The 16,485-nt window shown below is 36.3% G+C and overlaps 1 protein-coding gene across 1 annotated transcript in view; it reads left to right on the top strand.

Moving 5' to 3' along the window:
* LOC125279389 (nephrocystin-4-like) overlaps window positions 1-9,770 on the top strand; it is a 192,306-nt gene extending 182,536 nt beyond the window's left edge. The window contains 8 exon segments of the mRNA XM_048209024.1: window positions 1,025-1,109; window positions 1,112-1,183; window positions 1,323-1,387; window positions 2,023-2,108; window positions 3,726-3,897; window positions 5,124-5,303; window positions 6,695-6,838; window positions 9,061-9,770. Of these exon segments, the coding sequence (XP_048064981.1) occupies window positions 1,025-1,109; window positions 1,112-1,183; window positions 1,323-1,387; window positions 2,023-2,108; window positions 3,726-3,897; window positions 5,124-5,303; window positions 6,695-6,838; window positions 9,061-9,201 (945 nt within the window). The 3' untranslated portion in view covers window positions 9,202-9,770.
* Window positions 9,771-16,485: the final 6,715 nt, after the last annotated feature.

The raw sequence follows: 16,485 nt of genomic DNA, 5'->3' as shown, positions 1-16,485 counted from the left end.
TCAGATAGTTCTGTCATTTATTGGTAGACCTTGACCACCTCTGCTGAAAAGAGCATCTTAGACCATCATACTGGTTCAGGGTGGTTTATGTTGGTTCGGTGATATTCTACAATGAAATGTCACTGTAGTATGAGTTGCAAGTTCAATTTTGTTCATTAGTTTGAAAAACAAGCCAAAATACGTTTAAGCCAGTTCACCTTTATTTATATAGAGCTTTATACAATACACATTGTTTCAAAGCAGCTTCACAGTAATAAAAAGGAAATAACAGAATCAATGATGCTGAAAGATGCGGAATGATGAACTTCATTAAATGATGAATGAGACTAATTCGAATTATACTATAAAGCAACTCTAAAAAGACCATAGTGTCCATTGTTCAACTCAAGTCTGTTCAGTGTTGGTCCCTTTAAGACAAGTCATTGCAATCGGCAGCCATCTTTGAAACGCCTCTCGGGCATTCAAGTGCAGCTCCTATCTCTTTGAATGGGGAAACATAAAATTCCCAAAAGCTGTTTGCCAAGCTTTCAATTAAATTTCATTTTTGAAATCACCAGTGAAATCTGACAGTTCAATTCAGCTATATCCGGCTCTACAGAAGACAAATGTGCTGTTATTGTCATTGGGGCAAGACATTGCCTCAGGACAAATATTACGAAACATTTTAAAAGTTTAGCCATGAAACAAAAAACTTTTTTGTTGAGCAATAAAAGTATATATCGTATTAAAAGTATATACATATCATATGAGTGTATAAAACAATGTGAGATGCACATTGCTGCTTTGAAACCATCTACAATACCTTGCCCCACAGACATCCATTGTAAGTGCATTACAGTACATGCTATTTTGTTTTTACAAACTGTGGGAGAAGCTGTGGTAATTGACAGCATGTTGCTGATGCAGTCAGTATGTCAGTTTAACTTGTTGTGAACCAAGAACATTCCAGTACATTTATTTCTCCTGTTAGCATTTTGCGGGAAGAAATTGTGTGTAGCTTGCAACCGGTCTGTTTGTCTTACAGGTGTTGTTCCGTGGGGAAGACAAAAAGCCTCTGGCAATCTGCCAGGTGGATGTTGAACCGACGCCACATGTGGTGGACCAGACCTTCGTTTCTACCATCCTGAACTCACCTTCCTAAAGAAGGCCATTCGCCTGCCTGCAGCCTGGGACAACACAGCAGGTGCTGCTCATTACAAACATCTCTGCCGCTGTGTACGCACATACATAAACACGCACGCACAAACACGCTTCAGTGTCTGCTATTAGTCCTGAACTAAAGACCTCATTTGTGCTCTGTCTCCTTTTGTACTTGCTCACAGATGGTTCTGCCACCCTTCATGTGCGCTGCAGCGACCCCAATGTCATCTGCCACACCACCAGCCTGGTGAGCCAATCAGGAGTCACTCCTAATAGCAGCCAGCCAATCAGAATGGGGATGAGTTATTAATTAGTGTCTGAGGCTTTGTGCTGACTCATTGTGACGTCAAGGCTGCACACCTGTTACAAGACTATTATTTTGTATTTGTTTTTCACACAAGACTATTGTTTTTATTAATATGTTTCATACAACACTATATATTTTTATAATTATTTGTCATCATTTTTTATTTTTAGACTTTTCATAAAAGACTTTTTTTTTATAAAAGACTATATATATATATATAAATATAGAATTTTCCATTAGTAACCATTAAAATTAATCATGTATTCATTATTGATATTTATTTGTATCAAAATTTTTAATCTATTATAATTTTCTATAATTTTTATCTTTTTTATACAAGACAATTATTTTTATAAGTGTTTATTTTTCATAAAATATTAATTTTTATATATTTCATAAAATACTGTTTTTTTTTCTTAAAATCTATTATTTTTTATATTTTTCATAAAAGACTATAATATTCTTTTTTTATTATTTACCATTAGTAACCAGTAAAATGAATTAGTTATTAATAATTAATTATTAATTAAACATTATTATTTTATGATTAATTTTCTTACATTTTGAAACTTTAGACTCCAGGAGAACCACAGGATGTTTACCTGAAAGTACCTGGTAGCCCAAGTCCACAGATTAGGAAATTCTTCATCACCATTTTCACGTACGTACACTTCCTTTTGCACCTTCTCCCTCACGTGTGTGTGCATAAAAGTTAATTCGTCATATATTTTTTTAGAGGAAAGTGAGAACCTGATAATTTTCACTCTTCCAGATGCACAGAGAGGTGTGTGTGTGTGTGTGTGTGTGTGTGTGAACCTCTGTTTTTGGTTGCTTGTGTGTCTGTGAAAGCCTGGTCCCTGATTAATCCCTTCATGTGTGATTAATGACATTTGCTTAATCAGGATGTCTCATTTACTGTCTGATTGCATCAGATCATAATATTCATTTATTCATCAAAATCTGCAGCATCTCTGAGTTCATAATCAGTGAACATGAATAAAAACACAATTTTAGAACCTGCACATCACACATCTCTCTGGAACTTGAACCAGCAAGAGTGACAGCAACACATATTAATTAAAGGCAGACAGTTCACTTGCATTATGCTTATACTGTAATATCCTGAACACAATATATTATAATTTATATAATATTATATAATTATATAACATTTTAATTAAGAGATTCCCCTTTGACCTAAAATATTATACTTGACAGACCCTCTGATTTCAGTAATTTAACAACACACCTATATATTCATGGTTCTCTGATGTTACTTAACACAACATGCAAGTAAACAAATAAAATATTTCATTTTCTTTTAGTAATTTAGTAGTTTTTATTTTAGAATATTTATTTTAATTTTACATTTTTATGATTTAATTCCCTCACAAAACCCCACAAAATGTTGTAAACTACTATGATAAATGTTATGATAATATTTCCAGAACACTCCATCCATCTGCCATTAGTCATGAAACAAACTTATGGCATTGGTTGCTTTGTTGGGCTGGTTGAGATCCTCAAACAGTTTTAGAAAGTGCCATAGTATGTACACTTTTTTTGACAAAATTAACCTACAAACCTACTTTAACATTAATTTAAAGAAAACATCAGCATTTGCTTTCTTGTTTTTCCCTTTTAATCATTTAATTAGTTTGTTAGCGGAACAAATGCATTGGTATCCACTATAATTAGTGAGTTTGAAATGGACACATAATGGTTTGAAATGATAGAATAACAGACAAGCTCATCAGACACACAGTAACTCATCAAAACTGAGTTTTTGAGAAATTTTAATAACCAGGTGATCAATCAGCTGTACCCCCCGCGCCCCTCCAAACAACAGCTGTTGCTGAGGACAGCTCAGCAGCCAAGGACGGTACAAACGTTCTTCAAATTTTGTCCCTTGAGCTCAAAGCCCCCTCAGGCAGGGTGAAGAGCTCACGTACAAAGTCTTTTATTTTTAATACAGTCAAACTCCAGAAACCCCGGCAGGCAGAATGACATCAACATCTGCAAACCTCCTGCGGGAACACGGCTGCCCGCTGGCACGTGAGATGCCCTTAAAGAAAGGGTGAATGGATGAATTTAAAAACGGTGACATTTGGGTCTCTCTGAACATCTCTCTTTTGAAGATTTGAGATATATGTGTGTCTCTCTCAGGGGAAGTGCAGCCTGTCAGGCCTGTCCTGCTATTGTGTCAGTGTATATGAAGAGAAAAGTGATAAAGTGTCTTTTGTGTGTCCGTGGTTCTGTGTCAATCTCTCTATGGCAGTGACCCTTGGCTGGCCTCCCCTGCGCAGATCTGGCAGGTATACGTGCATTACCTGCAAAGGATGGACCTGAGCTGTGTGTGTGGCACTCTGAGCTGGCATTCGCTGGTTCTGCACGGCACACAAACTATTCGCAGGGTCAAGTGCTACACGTCGCATCCCCTCGAGCTTCAGGTACGCATAGCAGGGTCAAAGGAAAACACACTGATCGGGGTAGCGAGCTCTGATCAGGGATTATGTGGCCTTTTTTCCTAAAATAGGAGAATAATGAAAAATAATGAGATGGTAAGTAAGATGGCTAGGTTATCTAGATTTTTATTTATTTTTTATTTTTTTAATTTTAGTTTTATTTGAGAGCTTTCAAAATGATTTAAAAGTTTAAATAATTGCACATATTTCTGCGATTACAAATTTGTAATCATAAATAAATTTACACATTGATTCCACAAATTAATGTACTATTAAGAAGGGGAAATTCAAATAATATTTCTTTAACTTTTTACCAATCAAGGCCAGTATTTGAAGATAAAATTATATAAAATTATAATTATAGCTAGTTGACATTATATTTAAAAGCCAAAATTCTTCTAGCATTCAATAATTCTAAACTACAAATTATCATAGTGCTGTTTTTGCAAAATATTATAAAATATCATAATTGTTTATTTAAAATTAATTACATTATTTTTTTAAAACATTTTAAACAGTCTATTTTAATAAAAAAAAGTAATATATTTTTTCCCCAACCATATTTTAGCAACTGATTTTGCAGGTTATGGATTTAGAGACGCAATTATTCAGAGAAGGTTTTAGTATGCCGTTTAGCAGCCTAATTGTTTTGCTCATTAGCCTATACGTTTGCTGAATTTCTGTCAGTTACCGCATCAAAGGACTGCCGGGTGAATTGTATGAAAATATGTAGGTTTGGATCTCAAAAAAATGTAAATAGCATGGAGTCAGATGTAGTTAGGTTGCAGCAGTATCATTAACCTGTGTTCAGCACACTGCAGTAAAGAAAGTAGAGCTTTAATGCAAATAATGAATAATGAAACGTGGATTTTACGAGCATCATAAATCTCAAAATGGGTATTTCCTGTTATTCGAAATATGCAAGCAGAGCAAATACAGCAGCTCCCTTGTCAACAGCACACTGTGTGCCAGTAGCAACCTTACTGTTGGTTTAATTGGCCGTGTGCTAATGTTATACAGCAGGTGCCAAAAAAAGATGATGAAGCAAAGTAGCTATACATTATGAGCTTCAGGTGCAGCCTCATGTTTTCTGAAGTTCTGCAGAGAAGTGTTCCCTGAAGTTGCTTTTTGCTGTGTGGGTTTTCTGTTTTCTGTGGTTAATGCCAGAAGCTCTATATGAGGGTAAGATCTCTTCTGTTTGTGTGTTCCAGGTGGATCCAGATGAAGTTTTTGCTCTTCCTGCTCAGGGAGTTCAAGATATCCGCGTAGGTCTGAGGGCTCTGCGCCCTGGAAGCCGTTTCTTTTACCTCAATGTAATTGATGTGGATACACGGCAGCTAGTTGCCTCCTGGTTGCTGTGCATCACATGCGGACAGCCTGTAATCTCCAAGGTTAGTAAGCAAAATGCATGGATACAGTGCAACAGATGTCAAATCACATTCACTTAGACTCAGAGAAATTAATTTTATTATCCAAGATGTTCATGTCTTTCTTTCTTCAGTCGAAAAGAAATTAAGGTTTTTGATTAAAACATTCCAGGATTTTTCTCCATATAGTGGACTTCAATGGCCTCCAAACGGTCAGTTTCAGTGCAGCTTTAAAGCGTTCTACATGATCCCAGACAAGAAATTAGGGTCTTCACTCCATCACTCATTTTCTAAAAAAAAATAAAAATTTTATGCATTTTAACCATAGATTCTCATCTTGAACTAGCTCTCTTCTTCTTCTCTATTAGAATTCCAGCAGTGTAGACACTGCTAAGTGTAATACTGCCCTCCTCAGGTCAAAGTTTGAACTTAATTGTCATATACTATATGCTAGTGCAAGTATGGATACGCAGTCGATTATATCGACCATTCGCGGCAGGCCTACTAAAGACATTGTTAAAATAGTCCACATGACTGCAGTGGTTCAACCTTAATTTTATGAAGCGACGAGAATACTTTCTGTTACATATAAAACACGATCAAAGAAAGCTCCCTTTACAATGGCTGAAGCTGTCAATCACACAGCACAAGTTTATCTGGACACTTACCAAAACTGCCATTATAATGAATGATGCTGTTACAATGCACAATAAAGCTCTTAGGCTAACATTACTGTATTTACATCATGTTCACTGTTAGTTGTGGTGAAAGCATTTTGTGAGAGTGCAGGAATCGAGTTACAATGATGAGATCACTGCATTCACGCAATGCAACCTTTCATGCGATGGGAAGAAATCTAAATATAAAGCTATAATCAACACTTTTCAGGATTCATTAATCTCAACAGCTGTAATAGTAAAAACGTAGTAAAAGTATCCGAGAGGGTTCCACATGTAATACGTATTTCAAAAGATGTCAGCCAATCACAGCAGTGGGCATTTACATTGAAGTCTCACAGCAGACACGCCCCTTCAAACAGAGCGTTCAAGTCAGAGGGCTAAAATCAGAATAAAAAATGCCTTTTATTTCTAAATTATGACATTTTATGATGTAAAAATCATACCAACATTATAAGTGCACCTCAGGAAATATTATAAAATAATAAAAAAAAATCCACTTCATGGCCCCTTTAATATTTGGTTTTACATTTTATGGAAACAATACAATTTCCAATTAAAAGTTGTGCGTTTAGTGGCAAAAATGTGAGGCACGGTCCACAGTGACAGCAAAGGAATAGCAAGAACCGAATGGGTCTTTAAATTTCAGCTCTGTGACAGAGGATATGGTGCATGAAGTCAGTTTTTACTTCAGTTATTTTACAGTATGTGTCTCGGTATGTGTTTTAATCTCCCCAGGCATTTGAAATCAGTGTTCCTGTAGACGGAGGGAAGGGCAGCAATAAGAAAATCAGTTTCACAAACCCCTACTCTTCCTCTAGGATATTCAATCTCCGCACAGACCGCCCAGACCTACTTCAGTTTAAAGAGGAGCAATTTCAGGTAAGAGAATCCAAAGTTAATTCTTGTTCTATCAACTTTGTTAGGAGGCCTTGCTGTGTAACATTGAATAAGAACCATATTGTCAAAGCCCCATTCACCAGAAAGGTGTCTAGAGCCCAGAGGAGAAGGATCTTGACATGTCTCTGTCTAGGAATCAATTTCTGTCTCTCTAAACTGTCATTCTTAGACACGTTTCATAGTATGTGAAGTGTTCTGTATATTGGAGAACTCAATTTGTGACCTGGCCACTCTCGCAATGCCGGTCCCCTGAGGAAACCATAAAGCTGAAGTCCAAAAAAAAAAGGGCGAAAAGAGAGAGATTGTCACACTCAGGCTGGGAACATCAATATCTCTCACCTTTAGGGCTCAGAATTATGCGTGTAAGACTTACAGCTCTACGTTAGACTTCAATTAAAAGCTGTTAATTGATTAGGTGATCAATACAGAACCGTTGGCTATTACTTCAGATGGAGAGAGAGAACATTAGTTAGCCACAGGGACAGTGTCTCGGATATATTAGTGTGGCTTTGGGGGTCACAAAGTAATTTTTCCTGATCATCATTTTGCACAGAAACGGTGTTAAACAGAACAGGGTAAAATGTTAATTTCATCATTCAGTGCCCTCATTGATCGCTGTAAGGTTTAGTGAGTTTCACACTCCATATATGGGCAATAAATAGCGAAACAATGTGAAATATGCAAGTGACAGTATTGAACAGAACGGATTAATGATACCTCAACATCAAATAAAAGCTGTAAAGCTCATAAAGAAAGGAAATGGCCTGTTCCATTTTCTTGCTAGTCAACACGGCTTCAATTATCTTCTCTCGCGCTGGATTTATGGGGTCTATATTTTTGAAAAATGTGGCTAGAGATGTTGCTTTTTTCCTCTTCGAGAAATAACAACTGTGTCATCGTAAAATAGGCGTGGAGCCAAAAGACAACAGAACAATCGATATATGCGTGCTTTTGAAGAGATTATGAAATAAATCCTCGACTGTGTTCCATATGTCTTAGTCAGCCATTAGAGATAATGTATAAAGACAAAGAGAGAGCAATTTCTCTCATCTTCCTCTAAACACTGGAGTGCAACCAATTTTTGATGCAACAGAGCTCAGGAATAGCAATGGGAATCGTAAGGAATTTAACAACTGTAGTTTCGATTCCACTTAAAGAATCAGATCACCCAAAACACATCATTTACTCATGCTCATGTCGTTCCATGACTTACTTTCTTCTCTGGAAGAACATTCTGGCCACTCTTTTCAATGGAATGAAAGCTCAAAAATGACAAACATAAAAGAATCAGAAGTCGTTCACATCACTACATTTGCAAAAAAAAAAGGGGGGGGGGGGCTAGTACAGTTGTCTTTTAGTGTTCCTTGGAAAGTGCTACAGGTTTAGTATGACATAAGGGTGAGTAAAGGATGACAGAAGTTGAATGTTCGGCAAACTTTTCTTGCAATGATTCTTTTAAAACAATTATTTTAGAACTGATTCAGGTGCACAGACAAAAAAATGAGTACTGATTGTCTTGTATTTTATTATTTCCATCTTTGACGGAAGATTGCCGACATTATGGAATTAGTGTTGTTTTTATTAACTAAAAACTAAAAAGACTGAAAATATTTTTCAGTAATTGAAATAAAGCTGCAATAAAATAAAATATACATATTAGATAAAAAAAAAATTGGCTTGGCAACTAACTGAAATAAGTTTAAGTTGAAGTATGAAAATTACTAAAACTGAAATAAATGAAAGCTAAATAGAACTATTTAGAAAAACTGACAAAAGCACACAGAACAAAAATACTAAAACTAAAATGGAATATACAAAAGTTAAAAGCTAATTCAAAATATTAATAAATACTGCAATTGTATATAAAGAACACTATATGTAACCATGTAAAATAGTTTTTGTATTTTTAGTTTATAGACTTATTTAAATTTTATTTAATATTAACATGTTTAGTTCATAGATTTTTTTTTTTTAACCGGTTCGGGTCGAAAACTGATTTTCAATTCCTAAACTTTTGCCATTTTTCTAGATTTCAAAGTTGAAAACCGTTTTTCAGTCCGAATCAGTTTCATAATAAAAAAATGTTTGACGTGAAACTGGTTGATTTTGCAATTCTTTGCTGCTTTCTTTATAAATACCTGTACAGTTTTTGTGTGTGCATATATACAAATACATGCATATTAATGTGTGTGTGTGTGTTGTAGATTCGGGGAGGGGAGCTCTACACCATCGGCCTGCGCTTTGCTCCAAGTCAGAATCCCGGCACGGAAGAGATTCTCATCTTCATCAATGACAAACAGGATAAGAACGAGGACACTTACTGTGTTAGGGTTCAGTACAGATAACACAACACAACACCATCACACTTTTTTTGCCCACTAACAGATCTTGATCCAGTGGATGTGGATTCACTCACATCATGGCTTATACGGTGCGATAAGTTGATCCAAAAAACATGAGATGTATTGAAGTACAGACCAAACGTTCTCTATATATAAATGCAGACAATGAGTAAGGTTAATTGTATCCAGCTCATTGAGTAGATGGAGTCTCTCACGTGTGCTGGAGTAAAGCCACCCTGCGGTGCTGAACGCTGAAACAGAAGAGATTCTCTGCAGAGCTGATGCTCATATCGGCGCTCTTGATGTGTGTGTTTATGGTTACGCTGAACCCCTGCTGTGATGTGTCATTAGCAGCGGAGAGCTGATGGCCACTTGCCCAGGACTTCAGCTCTAAATCTTCAAAAAGCAAGATGTGTGTGTGTAAGACCAATCATTTTATTTTATTAAGTGTTATGTTTGCACTCACTGAGGATAGAGTGCTTAATTTGGTGGAAGAAAATGCAGCCATGCTTCATTCTTTTTTACTGTATTTTTTTGTACTAGCATCAATAAAAAAAGGTACTGATTTTTAAGTGTGATTCTTTGCATCAATGACAACATGCTATTCCAAACAGCACGTGTGTTTGTGTGTATGTGTGTTTTCAGTAGCTGTGAAGGGTTTCCATTAATCTCCTGGCTCCTATTAGAGCTACAGCTGCCTGAGTCTGACAACAACCAAATAACCTGCCAACTAACCGGTCCAGACATGGAAGACAGGTAGAAAACACAGAAAGGACCATAAAAGAGAGAACATGCAGAAAAAATACAGTGGGATGCAAAAGTGCGAGATATCTAGAGTTTTCAGCTATAAAAATGAAAGTTAAATTTATAAATAAAACTAAATAATCAAATATCTATATCAGAATTGGCAAATTTAGCCTAAATTAAGCTATCAGTAGGAGCAAGCTAGTTTAGAACCAGATTGTTTGTGGGTATATTTATACATTTACATTCCTTTAGTCTAATTAATTAAAACAGTAAATACTTCAGCACCAAATCAGCATATTAGAATGTTTTCAGAAGGATCATGTGACACTGAAGACTGGAGTAATGATGCTGAAAGTTTAGCTTTGCCATCGCAGCAATAATTTACATTTTAAAATAAATTAGAATAGAAAACAGCTATTTTAATTTGAAATAATATTTCAAAATATTTCTGTTTTTACTGTATTTTTAATCAAATAAATGCACCCTTGGTGAGGAAAAGAGCCTTCTTTCAAAAACATAAAAAAAAAAAATCTTTCCCATTATATATACATAGATGCTTCATTAGTGGCTGTTTCAATAGTCCGCTATGCGTAATTCATCCGCCATATTGGAACAGTCAAAGCTGGTCCGTCAACACTGGAGAGACTGTGTCTGCAACCATAGTTTTAGTCATGTATGAATATCTATATCTGCAATGGACTTTGGCAAATGATTTAGCTAAACTAACACAATACAAGGCGTTAGCTAACATGACATTAAAAAGTTACCATAGTTCAAAAGCCTGTAATATTGAGTTAATACATATAAAAACACAAACCAACACATTCTCACCTATGAAAGGTTATCCTATTTCTTTAGGAACTTAAATCTTGGCGGTTTTTGCAACCAGAGTGCGCAATGTTGTGGCATCTTGGGAAAAACTATATGAAAGTTGAATGTGGCATCTACGCATACATATCTATGATTTTACTGACCCCAAACTTTTTAACAGTACTATATGTTTCCCATAAATTTTAAGAAATAATACTTATTCTTAAAATAACTTGGTAATAGGGTTGAATTTTACAAAAACCAAGAGGTAACATGATTGCATGAAAAAGTGGAGTTCATGCAGCTCAAGTGCTGCTGTCATTAAGGCAAACGAGGACAAACCAAATAAGACATAATGAAATTCATAATCATTTTTCTATTCAGATTTTAATTATTCTTTCACTCAAATAGTTAAGCCTGATAATATAATGTGTAATTGGGAAAAAATGAAGGAAATTTAAAAAAAGTACAAAGTAGAATTTTCATTAATGCTCTCATACTTTTGCACCCCACTATGTGTTTGTGTGTGTGGAAGTGCGATAAATCTTCAGTTCATCCCAGGATTCTTGGTGTATATACTGAGTTTACATTCCAGAATTTTGCTCCTACATTCCCCCCCCCCCCCCCCCCCCCCCCCCCCAGAATTTATAATGGCAGAGCAAATATCACTCTTGAGGCCCTTTAATTTCCTTGGCACACCCAATGAAACAATTCACGGCCTAATTTCAATACTGGCAAAGTACATTGTGCGAAGGGTGGATATTGTTCAGAAAGGCCTGCGCTGTCCACAGACTGTTGACGCGCTTTTTTTCTGTCTGGAGAGGTTTTGTTTTTCAGTGTATATGCATGATTCCTCTGACACGCACACGCAGAAAGCACAGTCTCAGCAGAGACAGCGCCTTGATGTTGTTAGGTGCTGCTCGGAAATCTTTCCTGCCGCTTGCGTGCGAGCAGGAGTAGGAAACGCTATCAAAGACACAATAAAAATGTGTCGTCTTCCTCCGAGGTGCGTCATGAGGGTTTAACCAGCTCCGAGAGTCAGGCTGATTTTGCTCGTTGTGCGTGTGTGTGTACATATATATCTGAGTGCTGGTGTGAAATATTTTTTTTTTTTTTTTGGTGGGTGAGAATGAGAGAGAGAGAGGATTTGAGTGTGAGTTTGAGAAGTCTGGAACGAAGGGAGAGAGTGTGAGTGCGAGCGAGGTTGATGGAGAGGTGTTGAGACGAAGGTTAAAGAGAGCAGCTCACTGGTAGAGCGTAGGATTAAACTCTCTGTCTCTCTCTCTGGTAGAGAATAGATTATCTCAGCAGCAGTTAACACAGTGGTGTCTTAATGAGCAGATCTGGGTGAACATATGGAGTGTGTTTGTAACACGCATCAATTTCCTCCCGTCGTTGTTGTCTTCGTCATCACCTTCCTTATCTTCCTCGTGATGCTTACCGGCCTGTAGAGGGCACCCCTCACCATGGCGGAAGAGAAAGAGAGCAATAGAGGGGAAAGCAATAAAACCAGAATGCCTGGAAACCACATATCTGATGGTGTGTGTGTGTGTGTATTCAAATAACAGCCCCTGTCTTTTCTATGACACATGCTGCCCCTCACTCTCTTTTTCATTTGGGCTGTCTGAGGTTTCATCTGTGTTTGAGCTTAAGGGAGCCTTTGTAGCTTTAGATTGTACTATTTTTATTTAAGATCAGTACATTTAAGGATATATTGTGGCTCGGGTCTAAGGGATAAGTGCCTGGGGCCTGTGAGTCCTGCAAATGCAAATGTATAAGTTTGTTATTAAATGTTTCTGTCACTGTTGAAATGCATTAATGTAGTGTGTTTGTGTTACTTGTGTACAAGTAATATTGGAGATTGTGCACAATATTAATATTAATATAAATATTGATCAGTTGTTGGCAAGTCTTGATGTTTGCTAAACAAAGTTTGAAAAGTGAGTTGTAATTAACCTTTTTAAAGTACTATTATGCCCCTTTTTACAAGATGTAAGTCTCAGGTGTCCCCAGAATATGTCTGTGAAGTTTCAGATCAAAATACCCCATGGATTTTTTACTATACCATGTTTTAACTGCCTATTTTTGGGTGTGAGGAAAAAATGCGCTGGTTTGGTGTGTATACCTTTAAATGCAAATGAGCTTTTGCTCCCCGCCCCCTAGCTCACGATTCTAAAGGCTGATTTATACTTCTGCGTCAAGTGTACGCAATAGCTAGACTGGGTAAACCCAGCCTGATCTGCCGGCAATTTGATTTCGCCCGGCAACTCAGTCTGGAAACCCGTACATACATTTCTACTGCTTGTGTTACGCTTTTGCGGGAACCAATCACAGACTGGCTTATCCACCTTGCTTGCTATTGGCGGTTATAACACGATGATGTCTACCCGTCCATAGACATATAATTATATGTCTATGTACCCGTCTCTCGCACGACATTTGATTGACAAGCGATCTAACCAATCAGAACGCAGAATCCAGCATTTTGTCCAACAAGCAGTCAGGAGTTAGAAGATTAACCTCGGTGGAGTTAAACTTGAAAAATTGTGTATATTGACGTCTTTCCGCATTTGAAACAACATTCTTGTGTTCATTCATGTTTATTTGATGCTATAGATCAGTGGTCGTCAACCCGTCGATCTTTATCACTGTTCCAGTAGCTCGCGAAAATAACAGAAATATGAGTACAAAAATACATTACATTTCTCCAGTCTTTGTACTGTATTTTTGTATTTATTTTTATGTTATTTTCTGGAGCTACTGGGACAGACAGATGAAGGTAAATAGCCCACATTATGTCTGAGTCTGTAAAACGTCCATTAACAAGAGGCCAGAGACGCTGAAGACGGACGCGAAGAGGAGAAAATTCTGTAGCAGGCAGAGCAGCTCACTGTTCACGATGCTCGAAATATAGGAAGAAAATATAAATATTGAATTGAGGGTGAGAGATTATGACTTCATCTCTAAAATGAGATCAGTCTTCAGGAAGATTTCGATGGCAATGGCATTTTATTTTCCTCTTACCTGCGCATTTCAGCTTTGTTTACAGCGGTAACCAAGGAAACGCTGTATCACTGCTGCTCTATAAGCGCCACCTGCTGTCAGAGAGTGAATCTGCGTCTCATTCAGCCTGCTGTTTTTGTTTCATGCTTTTTTTGTGTGCGTAGCATCTTTGTTTGGATTGTGATTAAAAAGCAGTGGTTCCCTCTAATTTGAAATGGCTATGTATTTTTGTTTATTATAATAATATTAATAATAAATATCTGCAACCAGTATCAGGATCGGCCAATTTGCTTGTAAAAATAAATAAATAAATCAGAATCTACATTGAATCTACCATGAAAAAAAATGCTAAATACAATCTGGGCTGTCTTTTTCTATCAAGTAGATCTTGTCTTTCAAAAAGGTCGAGGTCAGGGATCTTGGGCTTAAAAAGGTTGGTGACCACTGCTATAGATGGACTTGTAGGAAGAGATGATCGGTTCAAGAGCCTCTTGAGCTGAGGTGCTACAACAAGTCACGACACATTAAAACGTTTTTTATTGTTTAAAAAACTACAAAAAAACTATACAGTGTGAAAGCTGGGACTTTGTTTAATATCATAAGTACCCAGCAAGCAATTTTATGTCTATTAGACGTCTAATAGCCGTCAAAACATAGCCCGGCCGTCTAGGCTAAAACCAGGCAAAATTTGGGCTGTCAGTGAAAATCTAATAGACGTCTAACCATAACCCAAAAATAGACTAGTCATCAATTAGACGACTATTAGACGACTACATATATATGTCTAATAGACGGTGAATATGGATCTAGGCTAAAATAAGGCTGAATTTGGGCTGTCAGTGAAAATCTAATAGACGTCTAACCATAACCCAAGAGTAGACTAGTCATCAATTAGACGACTATTAGACAACTACATATTTATGTTTAAAAGACGGTTAATACGGGTCTAGGTTAAAATAAGGCAAAATTGGGGCTGTCAGTGAAAATCTAATAGACGTCTATCTATAACCTAAAAATAGACTAGTCATCAATTACACTACTAATGAATGATTACATCTATACATGCAATAGACAACTAAATAATGGCTAAAGGATTCTTTTCACTTAAATATAACAGGTTCTCATAAATGACAATCCGTCCAAACAAATTAAATATAAAAGGTTTTATTTAGAAAAAGAACTCAAGATAATGCACAATGATAAAAAAAAATTAAATTTTACAAATACAATACAAATAAACATTAAAATAAAATTACAACGTGTAACAATAAAAATATATTGACAAAAAAAAATAACATTGACAAAAAAAAAAGTTAAATAAAAAATGTTAACAATATTTTTTTGGTTTATAAAACAACCTGATTAATTTTCAGTTCCATAAATTCCATGTTTTATGAAAAGCACTCTGAATTACCTTGAACATTGTTGTTGAAATGTGCTATACAAAATAAACTTGCCTTGCCAAATCAAAAACTCATATTTTTATTTCATAATGATCAAAAGATTAAAAGATATACAAGGCTTCCATAACAAATAATAGTAGGGCGCACAGGTTTCATGTTTACCCCCTTGTATTTAGATAATTACAGAGTTTTAGGGCACAAGGAAACACTACAGTACATGTGCATGTATGTTAATCTAACCACGTTTTACTCTGAGTCTGCACAGTTACCCGCTAAAATGTCACGGTTCCTACACATAATGTACATAAATAATAAACACATGTCAAAATGAAAAACACAGATACTTACAAGACCAACAGCAGGAAAGAATTTGCTTTAACATTTGCTGTTGCTTGCTCTCCGTCTCCAACAGTTGTAAAATGCGGAAATGTTTATCGCGAGATCTGGCAACAGTGATCGAGAGTCAACGTTCAAGTCTCGCGTTGCCAGTGGTCATGTCTCAGTAGAGCCACAGTTGCCATCTAGCGGTTGAGAATTGTAAATTTTTATTTAACTTAAAAATAAATGCAGTCATATATGTGTGTGGTATATAATTATAATTAATATATGGCTATATATATATATATATATATATATATATATATATATATATATATATGATATCGTAGAATGTAGGATTGTGTGACAGCAAAAATATGCTGTTTCAAATATATACTTGCATATAAATGTATATTATACTTGCATATAAATGTATAAATGCAAGTATATCAAGAATCCCACAAGCTTTGTGGTCGAAAATGACTTAACACTATTTTGGTTACACTCATTGCTGGTCTGAATCAGGGCTATAGCCAAGCCGTAAAAACTAGACTATAAATTGCCTCGATTTCGCTGGGTGGACTAAAAGCAGACTACACATAGCCTATCCAATTCAGAGCTAAATCGTGACTACATATAGACCATGTCATGAAATGCCACTTAAATCTTGTAGAAATCATTGACATTGCGAACATGATGAGATATCAACCATCTCAAGCACTTCCTGTCCAAAAACTACAATAAATCAGGATTGACTATAGGTGGGCTACAAATAGCCGGTCTGACTATGAGCTAAATCGTGGCTACGCACAGCCTACACAATATAACATGTCATAGATGTGAAACCAAACACCTTGTAATCACTGTTGACTTCACTTACATGATGCAATAACATACAACTCGCAAGTTATTTTGGCAAAAACGACATGTAACCAAATGAAAGATTGTTTTGGCTAAAAGTGGGTTACACATAGCCGGACTATATCGGGTCTATAGTTAACCGAGA

Source organism: Megalobrama amblycephala, linkage group LG12 (genome assembly GCF_018812025.1).
Source record: "Megalobrama amblycephala isolate DHTTF-2021 linkage group LG12, ASM1881202v1, whole genome shotgun sequence".
Lineage (NCBI taxonomy): Eukaryota > Metazoa > Chordata > Actinopteri > Cypriniformes > Xenocyprididae > Megalobrama > Megalobrama amblycephala.
This window is presented reverse-complemented; position numbering and strand designations above follow the sequence as displayed.